Here is a 16,244-nt window from a genome sequence, read left to right on the forward strand (position 1 = left end):
TAATTCAGAGAACCTGTGTAAATTGAATAACAGCTCTTGCTAAGGATGATTCCTCCTCCTTAGCCACCACTATGACTTTTACTACAACTAGTAATGCAGCATCTCTTCACACTAGTAAATACTTTCCATGAGAGTTTACATGACCTGATACCACAATCATAAAAGATCTAAGCTGGCATTTTTCAGCTGGTATCTGCAAAGAGAAACAAATGCATGCAGGTTGGAGTTTTCTTGTAGGAAGAAGTATTCTTGAAAACAAATGCTATTTAAATGAGATATATATACCCGAATATCTTCAGGATCCAAACTATGTTCACTCCATGCTGAGTTGATACTGCTGTTCAGATAGGATCCAGACCGACCCATATCAAGCTCATCTTCATAAGCTTCTGTAGCTATATCATCTCTTGGGTTATTGCTTGAATGTGAAAACTGCAATAAGTATTCACAAAAAATATGTTGCCGTGAGTGCAAAAGTTTATTTCAACATCAATGTAAGAGCTTACAACAGTTTTTATGGTACAATGACCCTTCTACAGATTTGATGTGATTCTCAAACTCAAGCATTACTGTAAGCTTCACTCGCTTAAATAGTATTCTATAGAGTCTCAGTATTGTACGGAAGGAACTCTTATTAATGATGGCTTAACTTTAAATCTTAGAGATTCACATCAGCTAAAAAAAAAAATCCTACTTATTTTGATACTTATTTGAACCTCTTTAAATGGCATTTCAATTAAGCTGGCATGAACAGTATTTCCAATTAGGCTGCTAAAACAGTAAGACACTATTTTATACTACATACATCTTAATAATCCTGCAGAAAGCAATTCTCCCATTTTAGATCCTGACCCTGAAAAGGAAGACATAAGGTGGAAAAATAAACAAAAAAAGGAGAGAAAAAAAGAAAGAAACTAATGAAAAAATAGACCATTTTTCTCTTCTATGTTTTAGCAAATCCTTGAATCAGGAGTTGGAGTGAGGTTGTCATTATTGTTTTGTTCATATTGATTCACTCATCTGGAGTTACTATTGTCCACATAGTCATCTGTCTTCAGGACTTTATGAATAGAACTAAACCTTGTGAATCTTAATTCTCTGAATTCTTTGGAGTGCTGGAAGGCAAGTCTGTGCAGCGTTACACAGATAATAAGCTGAAAATGAAAATGTTGATCAGTACTTATGAGTCAGCTTCAGAAAGGTCAACAAATTTTCTAGGCTATTTTAGAAAGACACCTCTGAAGATATCTAATAAAGTACATGAATATAAAACAGAAAATACAAGATTATTGCTAAAGACCAGAAAAGTAATTTAAAATAAAACAAGGTTATGCGTATTAAGGCTGCGTCAATGAGTCCCCTGTTATGACTGTTCAATGTACATATATGTGACAGTCATCAGCATACCCTGTTCTGACACACAGGAAAATGGGCAGGGATAGCAGCTTCATTAACCTGGAAATTTTATCAACTTGAACTACTTAGTGCTCCTTCTTCATATGTAGATTTCACCTTTACTGTTATTTTGACTCTTGAGCTTCTGATTAATATGATTAGTCATTTCAAAAGCCATTAGACAATCATTCCTTCTGCTGGGATACTGTCTTAAAAAGGAAGTTCCACTCCATTCCTGGGGACTGTTGCTGGGGACAGGTGGAGCCACCTGCAGACCTCCTGCCCCCGGTGACACTGGGGCTTTGCTCCCAGTGCCCCATGGGAGGTGTCCGGGCTGCAGCTCGGGGGCTTTCCCTGCTCTTCCCTGACTCCTGCCATCCCCATTTACTTGTGCCCCTACACACCTATCTTGGCACCCAGCACCTCTCCTGGCTCCTTGTCACGGGCATATCTCCTCCCAGTATGCAGCATCTGTCTGTCCCAGGCTCTGACTTGCAAAGAGTTCTCCTCTTCCAGCCTGCAACTGCCTGGTTTAAATCCCTACATCCCTGTCTCATGGCTAGTCCAGCCTCCTGATTCTAGTGTTTCTACGCCCTTGCCTAAATTCTTTTCTTGATCTCAGCTAATTCTGGCAGCAGCACAGTCACACACAAAAAAAAGCATAGTTAGGCAGGATTCTTTCCTTCTTGTATTAATTACTTCAAAATTTTAAGTACTTTAAACTCCTGGAATTTTGAAAGCTGAAAGAAAGAATCTTTGAAAATCTATACTTTTTAAAAATAAAGAAGTTCCAGTTTTTAAGGTAAAATAGCCAAATTTTACATCCTCCTTTTCTATCAGTTGCTTGCTAGCTAGATTTAAACAGAATTGCTTCTGCATGACAACATTTATCTTCCTCAGTCTTGGCAAAAGAAAAGAGACAGGAGACTCAAATACCTTAGGGATCAGAAGTAGCCCAACAGTGACTGTCACAGTCAAATGTGTGTGTGCAAAGAACAGCATCAGCATCCAGTCAGACTGAAGTCTTGAAGCAAGAATGAATCTGAAAATAGAATTCAGGGTTGCAATTCACTGCATTTCTCCAGTGCACTAGATTTAATATCTTTAATATTCCTTAGGTTTCTTTACACAGAATGGCCAAACACAACTGGTTTTGTTCTGTACTTCTTTCATACGGACTAAAAGTTACATCCACATGCTTTCCATATATGCTACAATTTCAAAACAACTCTGAAAAAAAAATCAACAAACCAAAATATAAAAGGAAACACCAGACCTTAAATTATACTCCATATTCCATCTTTCTCACTCTATTGAGCTGCCCTTTTTTTGTGTATATTGTCACAGTTTCTTTGGCCTGAGTTATGGCAGCTTACATACATTAAGGAGCTGAAGGGATGATTTTAGGTTATGTAAGCACATGTACTATGGTGAATTGCAGTGCACTTCATAAACACAGGATGTCCACAGATCACAGCTACTGAGTACAGCTGATAAGCCATCCAAGGGAGAACTGAACTGAAATGCATTTTAGCAGGGAGCAGAGAAATGGTCTTTATTGCAGGACTGCCCAGCTCACTGCTGCGGGGCCCAAGAGCCTGTGAATGCTTGGAAGTGAGTGGCTGAACTACTCAAACAAAACAGTTCCTTGCTGAGCTTTCTAAAGGAGTGGTAGAACAAGGGGTGTATTTAAAGCTGGAGCATGCTTGGCTTGTCTGGTTTAGTGAGCTCTCAAAGATAGAAGCAGTAAGCAATGCAATGGATGAATGGATGTACTGCTGGCTTGCAATTTCCAGGTTTAAAAAAATCATTCAGACAGGAATGACATTTGCAACTTATCCAAGTTCACAGATGCACATTTTGAAGAAGCTTTTGTTAACAGATATAGTCTGGCATGAAACACTGGCTTACATGCTGTAATAATACAGTCATAATTACTTGTTTAATACTTTGTAAATGAAATGTTTTATGTACACAACAAAATATTCCAATTAATTAATTCTTAGAGAGATGTTGCTTTGGGGTGTGCAGGAGTATGAGGAAGCTCAGGCCTGAGATTTTTAGTAAACTGAACACAACTGAACTGATGAAGATGACATGAGAAACTGATGGATGTAACAACAGAGCAAAAAGTGAACAAAAGTTACAGACAGTGCTGTAAGGGATGGCAAGACTTCACAGGTGGTTAATAGGGAGTCATTTGAAAGATGGCCAAACTTCACAGGTAATTGAAGGACCTTTGAGGGAGTAGAACTTGCAAGGTCAGTGGCACCAATGTAAACATATCAGTAAAAGCAGATAAGACACTGACTACCTAGCTAATGGCATCACAGATACCAAATTTGAGCACAGATGTAGCAAAACTGGGACCAATAGGAAAAAAATAATGAGGGTGGGTTGTTTATTTGGGAGAAGACAAGGACTGGGACAGATAGGGGATTGGAAGGGGGGGGGGGTGTAAAATGGCTAGTGACATGTAAGCAAGTTATCACTGAGCCCTCTACCTGAAATATCTCCTATCTTCTCATTAAATCCTTCTGATATGTGTGATACTGAATCAGGGGGACGGGGAAGCAGAGATTAAATGATTTACTAGGAATTGGTTTGTTAGAAGCAATGCATACCGCTTGCCCAACACTTATTGTACCCACCAAAGCAGGATGAGAAGATATGAGACTATTGATAAAGAGAAGGAATCTTGACCAAAGATCCTGTTTTTAACCTAAAGCTAACTCAAACCAGTCTTGAAGTTTGGACTTAGCCCAGGGGCATAAAGAGCATGCGCAGGGAGGAAAGGTGAAAAGTTCAGGATGAGGAAGACCCTTTACTTCATCTGAGGAAGACTCTTATTTCATCTCGGAGACCCCTGCCCACGACCAGCAGACAGCACTGCGCAAGCGCAACGCGGATGTCAATGACTTTTGGGCTCACTGCAATACGAAGCGAGGTTGGGCGGGGCCAGGTGATGAATATGTATAGGCGTATGGGGGAACTCAGTGAATATGGAACTTGTAACCCGATAAATACCAGGCTGAATGCAGCTGTGGGCACGCATGGCATCCCCCATGTGTCCTAGTGCTGGAATAAACCTACCTACTTTACTACTTATTCCAGTAGTGGAGTCTTTCCCGCTCATCAATAGCACTTCTCTCCATGGCGCATGTGGGTATGTGCAACTGATGAGCAAACCTCAGGCAGCACGTGGGTGACCTGCCCCTGGGAAGACCCAAGGTCTCAGGCCAGGCCCAGCTGCAGAGGAGGAGCAGGACCAGGCTGTGAGTGTTGGACCTGCGCTGTTCCTGTGGCCAGCCAGGTGTTGTGTGACTGCCCTGATGCAGATTTGCTCAACCTGCAAATGGAACCAGCAGCAGCCAGATCCATCAGACAGACAGGAGAAAGCACCCACATCCTGATGGCCACTGGATTTGGTTAACGCTTACGAGATCCAATCCTCAAATTCTGTGAAGGCTTTTTTGCTTGTTTTATGCTTGAGACCTTGACTGATTAAGGTATACATGCCATACCATGCCTCTGAAAGCAAAATTGCATTTGTAGTAGGCATTCAGCCCTAGAAAGATGGAATTTCTATTTGAATTAGATTTTTTCCATATAAATTTTGGGTTTCTCAGTAATATAAGAAAAAGAGCAATGCAGGAATTTAATACTATACTGATCTGAAGATAATCCAGAACCTTCTGTTTCTGAAATGGGAATACTTTCAAAGGAAAACAAAATGCAAACAGTTCAAGGTTTTATTTAGTGCTCACATCAATCTCCTAAGAGCTTCGGGAGTTTTCAAACTGGATGGCTGCCTTGTAGGTGTCCTTCAAGGCTCCAGTACTTTCAACTTCATGACAATTCAGGTATGTCATATAAATCTAAGTTTTACATTTTGCCCTTTCAGTTGCATCCAGAACTTGGCAGAGAAGATGGAAGCAAAAAAAAAAAAAAAGGTAAGGAAATGGATTAAGAGTTGTGCATGCAGAAATGGACATAATCTCAGGAGGGATCATGTGCATTTTATTCAATCTTATCTATAAACACTACACGATATTTCGTCAACAAACCAGCATATATCAGACAGATGGCAGAGAATCAATACAAAATGTACATTAAAGAAAAGAAGAAAATAAGGAAGAATAAGATCAGCAGAACTTAGGCTGCAGGCACAGGATTGTCAATAAGAAAAACTGAAAGACTTAATCCTTTTGTGTCTCCTTCATAAAGCATGTATTAAAATGTCACATTTTCCCCTTTTCCCCTCTCTTTAATCCAAGATTACCTGCCTCCTGTTCTATTGTTAAAAGAAACTTGCAGCCCACAAAATAGCTCTGAACTCTATCTTCTAACATGGCTCAACACACAGTTTAGGAATATGAATTAATGGGGGAAAAATTGACTGAGAAGCTGTCATATTGGTTATAATAAATTCAAAAGTATTGTAAGTCAATTTTATATCTATCAGGAATTAAAAGAAAAATGCTTCCATCAAATAAAGATTTTAAACAATAACTTTGCAGATGTTTGTGTTAGGGAGTAGAGATTTTGAGAGTATGTGGATGTTGAGATACAGGGTTAGGAGAACGGGAAGGAAAAAAAATGGCAAGTCTGAAAAATGCAGCGAACTGTGTAACAATGATAAGAGAAAAGAACATCAGGAAGGAAGAGAGATGAAGGACTTGCTTTGCTGATGTTTACTCAGAAAAAAACACAAAAGCAAAAATCAAGAAGACAGGGAGAAAGGTTAGTGCCAAGACAGAGCAAGGAACAGAGAAGAATCTTTGAAGACTGTCAGTGAAGCAATGCAAATTTAAAAAAAAACCAACTTAGTAGATAAGGTCTGTTAGGAGGCAAAAGAAGGCGTGAGAATGTCAGAAGAAAGCCTTAATTTACAGGGTGACATGAAACTCATGTTATCTTGCTCTTTTGCATTTTCTAGGACCAATTCATTTTTACAGGGTACTCTGTAGGAAAGGCAGATTTAGTAATTTTCATGTAGCTCTAGCAAAGACCCTTTTTTATTTGTTACTACCCAAATAACTTACAAGTATGAAATGTAGAGCTCATTATACACTTTAGAAGAAACATGGGCTTTATATTACTGATACAACATCATACCATAACAGCTTTTTTGTGTTCGCATATAAAACACTATGCTTCATGCCCAAACCAGTACAATAATCTTAACATATAGCTGCAGCTCGCCAATCTGCTACACACCAGCAAAAGTTCATACAAACCAACATTCTTACCTGCTGTTTTTCTAGGGATACAAAACAGTGAGCAGTATGCAGATGACTGAAGACAGACAGTTGTTCTTCTGTACCTAATTTATCATATATACTGAACTTTGATCCAAGAAAACATCACCTAACTATGTTGAAAAAAACCCTAATTATACAATTTCATATCCTTGAATCTCATGGGAACAGTTTTAAGTTTAGTAATCACTTAATTTGCAGAAACAAATATTTATAAGACCTTCCATTATGCATCCTATCCCATTCAACCATTCTAAGTTGCACCATATGAAACCTGAAAGATAAATGGTTAATTACTAGATCTACAGATCACTTGCCTAATTGTATGGAATATAGCAGAGATAATGAGCTCATTGTGAACTGCAACAGCCATATAACGTGGCTCATGAAATGCTGATGGGACTGTCCGCACTGCATAGCAGAGATAAACACCCCACAAGAGGAATAAAAATTCAGCTGTGAGAAGAACAAAAAGAAATAATTTGCAATTAGTTTTATAGATGGAAGGAAATTTGAAGCACTACAGTATCTTCTGTATGTGTGAGTATCTATGCAAAGACAATACACATGTATATATGTACACACATAGGCATTCAAACTCTTTTGGATATTGTCACTGTACATGATATATTTGGTTTTAATTTTACACATCTTTTTCCAGATCAGGAACCTTTACATTCATGGTGTTTCAGTTTTTCAATTGACAAACTTTGAGATAATGTCTAAAAATGTCTTGCTTGCTTTTATAATCAGTACTACAGAAGTCTGACATCATTTCAAATACCAACTATTTTTTATTGTAGCTCTGGTTCTTGTTACAGAGGCAGATACAGTGCTACTACCAGGCTATATGCTTTTTAAGACAACACTTCCATTTCAAAGGTTTATAACTTAGATAAAACAATATATTTTGTGTTTAAAAAATTCCTCTTCATGATAGTTAATTCTGTTGATACCCATAATATGATGAGTCACTTCTGAGGGTTTAATGCAATTAAAACAAATTATGTGCTTCTGTTAGGAGAAAAATCAGTAGAGGAAGAAAGGAGAAGTAGAATGTCTGGATCAGCCTAAACTATTTAGTTAGAGCTAGCTCATCTGTACCCAGCAGTATGCTGACTTCAGCTTCCAGTGGACAGACTCTGATGTGACATCATTTTGATCTTGATAGGAATGAAGTGATTTCCTAACCATCTTGAAAAAACTCCCAGGAAAAAACCCTACAGCTCTGCCATGCAGTTATGAATAGAGCAGGTGCCAGTCCCTCTTGCCTTGCAGTGGCTGGAAGTGTTTGAGTGTCATCCAGCAATGTGCAGTTCTGTGTCAGACCCCTGCAATGCCAGCACTGCTCCACACCAGCTTCAGAAACTGTTATCCCATTGTTATTCATACGCTGCTTTTGTCTTGTTGAATTTTTCCACTAAAAACTACAATTAAAAGCAGTATAATGGAAAATTAATTCTTTTTCAGACTTATGTTTGCCAATTATTTTTCTATACTGTAACTAAACCCAGTGATCAGTGACATCATGGAAGTGATCAGCAAAAAATTACTGGTCTGGTTTCAATAATGACACAAATGCTTGTGAACCCCACCATTAACAACAGACTAACATATAACATCAGCACTGGATATCTCATTAGAAAAGGTCCTCTAGTTCCTCCACTTTTAGTAGTGCATGACTGCTGTAACTTACCTATAATATATTGTTACACCATTTTGAAACTTCTAATTTTGCTATTAATTTCAGCTAAAATCAGTAGGAGACAAGTCTGGATAAAGTGAATTCAGTTACATAGGTATCTTGTGCTACAATAAAAGTTCAGTTTGAACTCTGAACAACACTTTGCACGTTTCTTAATGAAATATAGATGTTCTAGATCCAAGATCATAATTTTTACTAGAACACATCCTTCATAGACCCGGCAGCCTTACCAGTTACATAAACCCAAACATCTGAAGAGGTATAATCCATCCATACTGCTGGTTTTGTGTTCTTCCTCACCAAAATAATAAAGTTTTTGATCTTTTGACTAAGTAATAGTATGATTTGAGGCCTTACTGAGCGTCAAAAGGAAAAAAAGCTTGGTATGAATCTTCTGATACTATGTGTCCCAGTCTGGTTTTGAGCTCAACAAAACCACACATGCAGGTATGTTTTTCCCAAATTCCCTATACACTTGGGCAAACTGGATGCTACTTCCATTTAATTCCTAGAAAATTAGCTATTCTGTAAATGAAGTCTATCATTCTGGTTTCTTAAAACCTCCTGCACAGAATGACTTACTCAGGCATTTTGATCCTGACATCTTTCCTGAACAAGTGGAATACAAATTTGGCTTCAACGAAATAAGAATAAATGGTTTTTTACAAATGTTAGCAGTTTGGGTTTTTTCTTTAGGTCATTGCCTCACATATGCAGAATCACGGCACTGAAACGTATTGCTCTTCAAATTGATGCCATGAAGATTTTTTGCCTTTTCTTTTATACCCCTGTTATACCTTTTACAACTTCTGTATTCTTAGTGCTTTTTGCCTACATTCTTGGACTTGTTTGTCAAGCTAAGAGACTAAACATTTTAGAAGCTTCGTAGTTAGGGATCAGTGTGCCCCAGACCCCAAGGTCCTCTCCAGAACGCATTCTGCAAACTAAGATAGAACCATCCAAGGGAAGGTTCCTTGGGGAGGGGGACTCACTTGAGCCTCTCATTGGGGAATCTTTGATGGATATGCTAATTAGTAAAACCTATAATGTTATACCCGTTCATTGGGGAGAGACTCGGCGGGGTGCATTTCCATGCATATGACCTGGACGTGTGCACCCAAGGATCCTTAAAATAAATACCAAGGTAAAATCCCTTTTCCCCTTCTAATCATGCATGACTCTTGATTTTAAGGAAAAGGCATCAAAATGACCGTAATTTATTGCATTAATTGCTCCATAATGATTTAGAAGTCATTGAAAAGCAGAAAATGGTTAGAATTAGGCTGCTAAAGGCAAATCACTGTATCTTACTGTCCTATCTTCCATAGAAACTCTTCATACTAACACAATTCAGCAGGGCTCCTCTAACATGCCAGACAATGCCTATTTCCTCACATTTTGCCTTTCATCCAAATTTCCCCTGCTCCCCAACATGAGAAGCAGAACTGAATAGATGAGCTAATTGTGCAGCAACAGGCACACTCCACAAAACTACCCATGGTCTGTTCTTCTTCCTCTTTCTCAGCTGAAGCAAGAAGAGCCCCAAGTCTCTTTCTGACTGAAAAGATCAGTTACAAGTGCTAACAGAGGCTGAGAGTTTGGAAAGGTTTGGCTTTCAAAGTAATGAAAATACCCATTGTATGGGTAGAATTTCATGTGCTGAAGGTATTCTTACTTGAACTAAAGAGTGAAGGCCAAATTTTGCTTATTTTTAGAAGAAGAAATAAAATTACTGTAATTTTGAAGATTAACAAGAATTAGGTTTTTTGTTTGTTTGTTTTTTGGTTTTTTTGCATACAGAACAAATGAAAATGAAAAAGCCATACTTCCATTAAAAAAACCCCAACCTTTACAACCCAAACATTTCAATTAGCTGGGCCAAGTAGGAAGGTAGGTAGCATTTGATCTCCAGATCTGATTAATTTTGAAAATTTTTCAGTTTCACAATCATAGTTACAAGGAGTTCTTAAGACAAGAGGCAATTACAAAGTATTCATATACTGGAACATAACAGTAGTTTGTACCATCAGTGCATAATGCTTTTAGAAAAGCTTTACATTTAGAACAGAGTTGGCATTCGTGTCTGCAGATAATAATTATAGTGACATCTGGTATGGAACACAAATAGGGAAGAGCTCTTAAAACGTAAGGTAAAATAACAGAGTTCCTTTACTTGCTAAGCCCAACATTACAATAATTTCATTAGCAATGGCAAAACAAAGCAGACTGATAGAAAACCAATTTATTATCTAAACCACTAATTAGACAGCTTAAATGTATCATGTAAAAGCTGTGTTTGAGGGGGGAAGATTAGCTACAGACTATTAGTGCAACTTGCAACAAAACCTGAAGGTGTTATAAAATTTTGCTGTATTGTTTTTCTAAATGGCCTCTTTTCTTTCTCAATATAAAGTAAGGTGACATATTAATGTATTTATTGCTCCAAAGAAAAACAAAGATATAACTAACTAACTAACTAACTAACTAACAATAGACAGATAATTGAGTACATCTGGCCACCATGCAGCAAGGTTCTAATGTACAACTCAAATCTGATTAGATTTGTTTACGGGACACTAGCAACTGTTTTGGACCAAATATCTTTAATGATCAAAATCTGTGAAATGTGACATGAAATTTCTATTTGGCTTGCTGAATAATTTTTCACTAAAAGTCTGGTGTAGAAGAGTGACTCTCTGACCACTAAAGGAATATCTTAGCATACTGCATAACTGTCAAGAGCAAACTCAAGGCTCAAAACACATGATCTTGCTCCTGTAAGTATGATTTAGCACAAGGCTTATAAATGATCCCATTTTACATATTCAGCACGAAACCAAGAAAACCTTCTTCTCCCCTTCTGAAAAATTATGGAAACTCCTAGGAGAGAGAGCCGTCAACTGTTCTCTGGACAGAAAATGCAGAGTCAAAACAATAAAACATAAAAGCTGTGAAAAAACCTTGCAGTAGCTACTCTATAGTTGTCCAAACCAGGTGTTCAGATTTTGGGAGAAAATCTCTGCTAGATAAGAGGTTACGAAAAGGCACAGTTGCTTTAAAGGCATAAATGGATGCAAATACGAATGGAAGGTAGGAGATGAAAATGTAAAGTGACCTCAATATGCCATGTGCACAAATGAATTAGTCTTTAAATATATCTCTTCTTAGTCACTACCTACTTCTTATCCACAGAACCTTTTATCTGGTCTTTGCATTATCTGATCAACTTGCTTAGTATATTCTTTGGTGCTTAAAAAGCAGCATTCTTCCGTGTCTTCATGATGCTGATTACGTTTTTAGAGAATGAAGCAACTTGGAGCACTTAGCTTGATCATCCAATACACTGGGCCAGACTCACCTGATGCCACGGGCCTGTTACAACGAAGAGTGTGTCATGTCTACTCACTTGAGATCTTTTTAGGCCATTGCTTATATTCTGCATGTTCTGATAATGAAGGACAATGATATATGTTCACAGTTGGAGGTATGTATCTGCTTTATAGAAAAGGATGGACTCAGGGTTGTTATTACTGACTTAACCAAACTTCCTCAAAAGATCTGGGTTAATATATTTTCTAGGTTTTGCTAAATGTGCAGTGGTGTGTGTTGCTCTGAGCAGAAGGAAATCCCCAAGTTAATCTATCGCTGCTTTCATTCCTGCTATGCAGATGTCTGTACTTCACCTGACCGCACTGAACTAGAGAGCAAAATATGACAAACTGAGAGCAGTGACCAAAGTTACTGACCTCTCTTTAGAGATTTGAAGAAGTCATTGAGACTCATATAAGGAAACATGAAAAATCAAGAAATGTGAAAATGCACCTTGGAACATGGCTTTCATACCAACTCTTCTCAGAGGCCTCAGCAAAGTACTTCACCCTTACTTCTACAGCTTTGTTGTCTAAAAGCCGCACAGCACTCAAATAAAAATACCACACATGCAGCCCTAACTTGCTCTCTTTTGCATATATCATCTTCAGCTAAATATATAATGTCTTAAGAGACCAGACTCATTTAATGCATGTGACAGAGCATTTCCAGGGATAAATCAAGGCTGCCTAATGAAGAAAGCTCTGCAATTTTTTGCAAATGACATTTAGATGTCTAGTGAATGAGAGGAAAGACTGCAAGAGGGAAAGGTGGTCTAGCACACATGCACAACTGACTTCTAACTCTGCTTGTGCCTCAAGCTCCTATGAATATGAAAAAAGCCCCAACTTCAGGTCCCCATTCAATCCAAACTTTGCAGAGATGATAATTTTTTGCAGAGGTAGGAGTATTTTTCTTGCTATTTGGGTGCCAAATATGCATTTTTGCTGAGATTTGCAGCAAAAATAAGCATGCAGGGCTGTATTTGTAGCCAGTGAGACCATACATAATGTTACAAATACATTTGACTAAGCTCTGTAACTGAGCCAAAGGCGGTGCAATATGGACACCCGGATTAAATGGACCATATAACCCTAATCTCACTGTGCCTCAGCTCTGCCTGTGTACAATGGGGGTAATGCCACCCCCATTGCACAATGACGGTGGAAATAAATTTACCCATATTTGTAAAGAGCTTAAGTCCTAAACTGTGGGTTTCCTTCCTGCCATGGCCAGGAGAGGAAAGTGAATTATTTTAGACTTTCCTGGTTGCTTCTCAGCCCTCCTACCCTGGCAGAAATGCCTTTCTCTACATTCTCTTCTTCATGCCAGCCCCTCGGTGAAGATGGCTGTGGGCTCCCTGGAGCCAGGACACCCATTCCTGTGCTCGCTGGCACTCTGTTGTCCAGAAGCTACTTGCAAAGACAGCCCTGAAAGATTAAAGCCCATTTTCATGATTCTCTATGAAGCTTTATGTCTGACCACACTTACTTGTTTAAAAAGCACCATCATATGCCAAAACCAGGCCACTGATCCCCAGAGATGGTGACATTAAAGCTGTGACTTGACTACGTTCACTTGGTGTTCCGAACTCTAGACTGTTTGTAAAATAGTACCATTCCAACAGTTATACCATTATTTCCCCAGGTTTTAAACTCAAATTACTGATTTCCACTGTACTTACATCCATAACACAGCTACGACAACTCATCTATTTCTCGACCACCTCACTACATTTTAAATCCCGTTTACTGAAATAAAGTGAGCTATGGATCTGGAAGCACAGCTCTTCCATCCATTCATTCACTCAGGGTGCCAGCTGGAGCTGAACATGCACCATTTTAAAACTCGAAAAAAACTGTGTCCTCGATTGCTCCTGTGTTGCCAGCCAACGCAATCTCTTTCTGCATCGCTGTGCCCAATCTCCCACCTGGAGAGTTGCACCATGTCATAGGAGAAGCTTTTTTCTTCAACTGAAAGGATTTTCATATATTTCAATGAACTGTGATTACAAGTCTTTAGAGTTATTAGAGTTATTCCTAGCAAATTATAAATTACCAGAGGTTTATCTGTCTCTCCCACCATATCTCAGCATCATTTTAATTAGCTATGCACAGCAATAAAGAGACCTATGTGTGGTAAAGGAATTGACGGTGCCAGATTCAGACTTTTTTGCCTCCCAGAACTTCCATGGCCTGTGGCTGTGAAGGCTGAGAAAGGTGACTGGGGCCCTTGGGCTGGTGGGAGGCATAGCATACTCTGTCCCCCACACCGTCACAAGACCGCCTTGCAGGTCCACTCAAAGTAATTCAAGGGACATGCTGACCACGGTCTGTGGGTCCCATGGCTTCAGGGTGCCCTAGAGATAGCTTTTTCTGGCAATGGAGACATATCCACTGACTTAAGTGCAAGCAACACACCTAGGAGTCTCACTGCAATAAACACATGCCAGTGCTCGGGTCTCTGGGAGCTCCCCTCATTTCTGCACTTCTTTTAGCCCTTGTACTCAAGCATTTTTTAATTCCTCCACTCAGATATGCTGCCCTGCCTCCTGACTTCCATAGCTCATTGTTGTTATTAAAGTCAGCTGGACATTCTTCTTGTCTCCATGTGCCCCATCATCCTCTTCACTTGCTTGTGGATGAAAGAGGGAGAACAGGATCAGCTAAAAACTGGCTGAGTGTGGGGCCTCTTCTCTCACATCTTAAAGAGGATGCAAGCAAATGCCAATGGTGTCGAAAGTACTTGAAGTGCTGGAAAGATTTGGAGCAGTGCCACTAGAGGACTCCAAAAAGAGCAGTGCAAAGACAAAAGGAAGCCAGAGCACCTTCCAGCCTCTCCCAAACCACAGGTGACTTGCAGAAGCAACTAAATACGGCATTCACCAATACATAAACACGTGGCTCAGACAACACTAACATGGTTTCCTGAACAGAAATATGTTGTAGAAACCATGCCTAAGTAAAGGGTATGGGATTTCACTTATCACGTAGCAGGTAACAAGAAACAGCAATGTTACTACAGGGGGTAATGCAACTCAAATGCTGAACCTGGGGGTTCCAGCAGCACTCCCCATCTTTGGTGCTGTCCCCCATACTCTTCCAGATTTACCTTATCCTAGCGATGAGTGCCATAAACCGCGCACAGTGCCGGCGATGCGGACTGTGGAAGGACTGTGAAAGAGGTGTACATGGTGGCAGGAGGAGTGGTTTACGGGCACAAAAGGGACAGAGCTGAAGGTACTTTGTAAAACAGTCTTCTTTTCCTATTTCTGCTGCAAACATTTTATACAGCCCTGGCCTTATCACTTAGAATAAGCTTTTCTCAAGTGATCACTACTTTTACATTATACATTTTTTAAGTATCTAATGTGAGAAATGAAGCCAGATCCACACCAGTGCTGAATTCTAAGCATCTCCTGGTTGTGCTTTCCACAGAGGAGGCTAAAAACAGTACTCTGAAAAACCAGTCCCTCGATGTCTCAAGACAGACAGCAAAAATAGATAATTTTGGCTTTAATCTTTGCACATTGATGCTAAGAGGAACATGTTTTAAAAAGCCCATTTGGAAACGAACAGTTCTTTATTCATTGCATGCTCTGAACAACACATCCCAAATATGGCATAGGGCCACATCAAATGGGGATAACAAAAAAGAAATAATAATCACTCATTCATTGAATGCAGCAGAAGGCCTGTAGAAAATTTAATACAGGGCCTCATAAGGATGTATTGCAATGCCCTAGCTCAAAACTGTACAGGCAGTCTTAATGCCAAATTTGTCAGAGCCTGTCCTGACACCTCATGCCCTCTTTAGATACAAAGATTATATATGTTAAATATCAACAAATGAACAGTGGGAGGGAGTTCTTCTGGCAACAGTCCAAAATACTCACTTTGTTCCTTCTCCTGGCTGAGAGCATGCAGTAATCATGAGGAAGCTTCATATTTGAAACAATCCTGATGCCAAGACCCAAAGCATGACCTATGGATGTGTGGCCCATGGCAGCAGCTCAGCGCAGTGGAGTAGCACTGCTCCTTCCAGCCAGAAATCAAACAGATGCAGGGGAAAAACATCTCCCTGTGCTTACTTAATACCTGTCATTCACTTCTGGTCTAAATAAAAACTGAAAAACACACACAGAAGGCAAAGGGGATTTTAAAAAATCTTACCCTATCTATTCTGGGCAAAACTGGCCCTGCTGAAGTCAGGAACATCTACCTGTCAAGATTTCACCTCTGCTTTTTGTTTGTGTTTGTGCATGTTTATCTCTCTGCCTGCCTTTGTCTCCTCCCTGGGGCTTTGTTCATTAAACTTATTATATTGTCTCTTTTCACAATTTCTGGGAAGCTCTTTTAAATCCTGTGCCAATATCTGTTACACTTACGGGATGTTTTCCCCTCAGGATAAAGAATAATAGTTTGATTTGCGACACTGCAGGCCCTTAGGTACCAGAAGTTTATCCCTTGGAGTTTTTTTCTAAGTCACAATCTGACGGTGACAGGTAGTGGTGT

The 16,244-nt window shown here is 39.3% G+C and overlaps 1 protein-coding gene across 2 annotated transcripts in view; it reads right to left on the minus strand.

Moving 5' to 3' along the window:
• Positions 1–16,244, minus strand: part of GPR158 (G protein-coupled receptor 158) — a 194,078-nt gene that overhangs the window by 6,162 nt on the left and 171,672 nt on the right. For both annotated transcript variants that reach the window (XM_032100955.1, XM_032100946.1), the window contains exons 8-10: positions 6,974–7,112; positions 2,332–2,437; positions 286–432 (exon numbers count right to left, since the gene is read on the minus strand). In XM_032100955.1, the coding sequence (XP_031956846.1) occupies positions 286–432; positions 2,332–2,437; positions 6,974–7,112 (392 nt within the window). The remainder of the gene's footprint in view (positions 1–285; positions 433–2,331; positions 2,438–6,973; positions 7,113–16,244) is intronic.

This window comes from Corvus moneduloides, chromosome 1 (assembly GCF_009650955.1).
Source record: "Corvus moneduloides isolate bCorMon1 chromosome 1, bCorMon1.pri, whole genome shotgun sequence".
In the NCBI taxonomy this organism is placed as follows: Eukaryota; Metazoa; Chordata; class Aves; order Passeriformes; family Corvidae; genus Corvus; species Corvus moneduloides.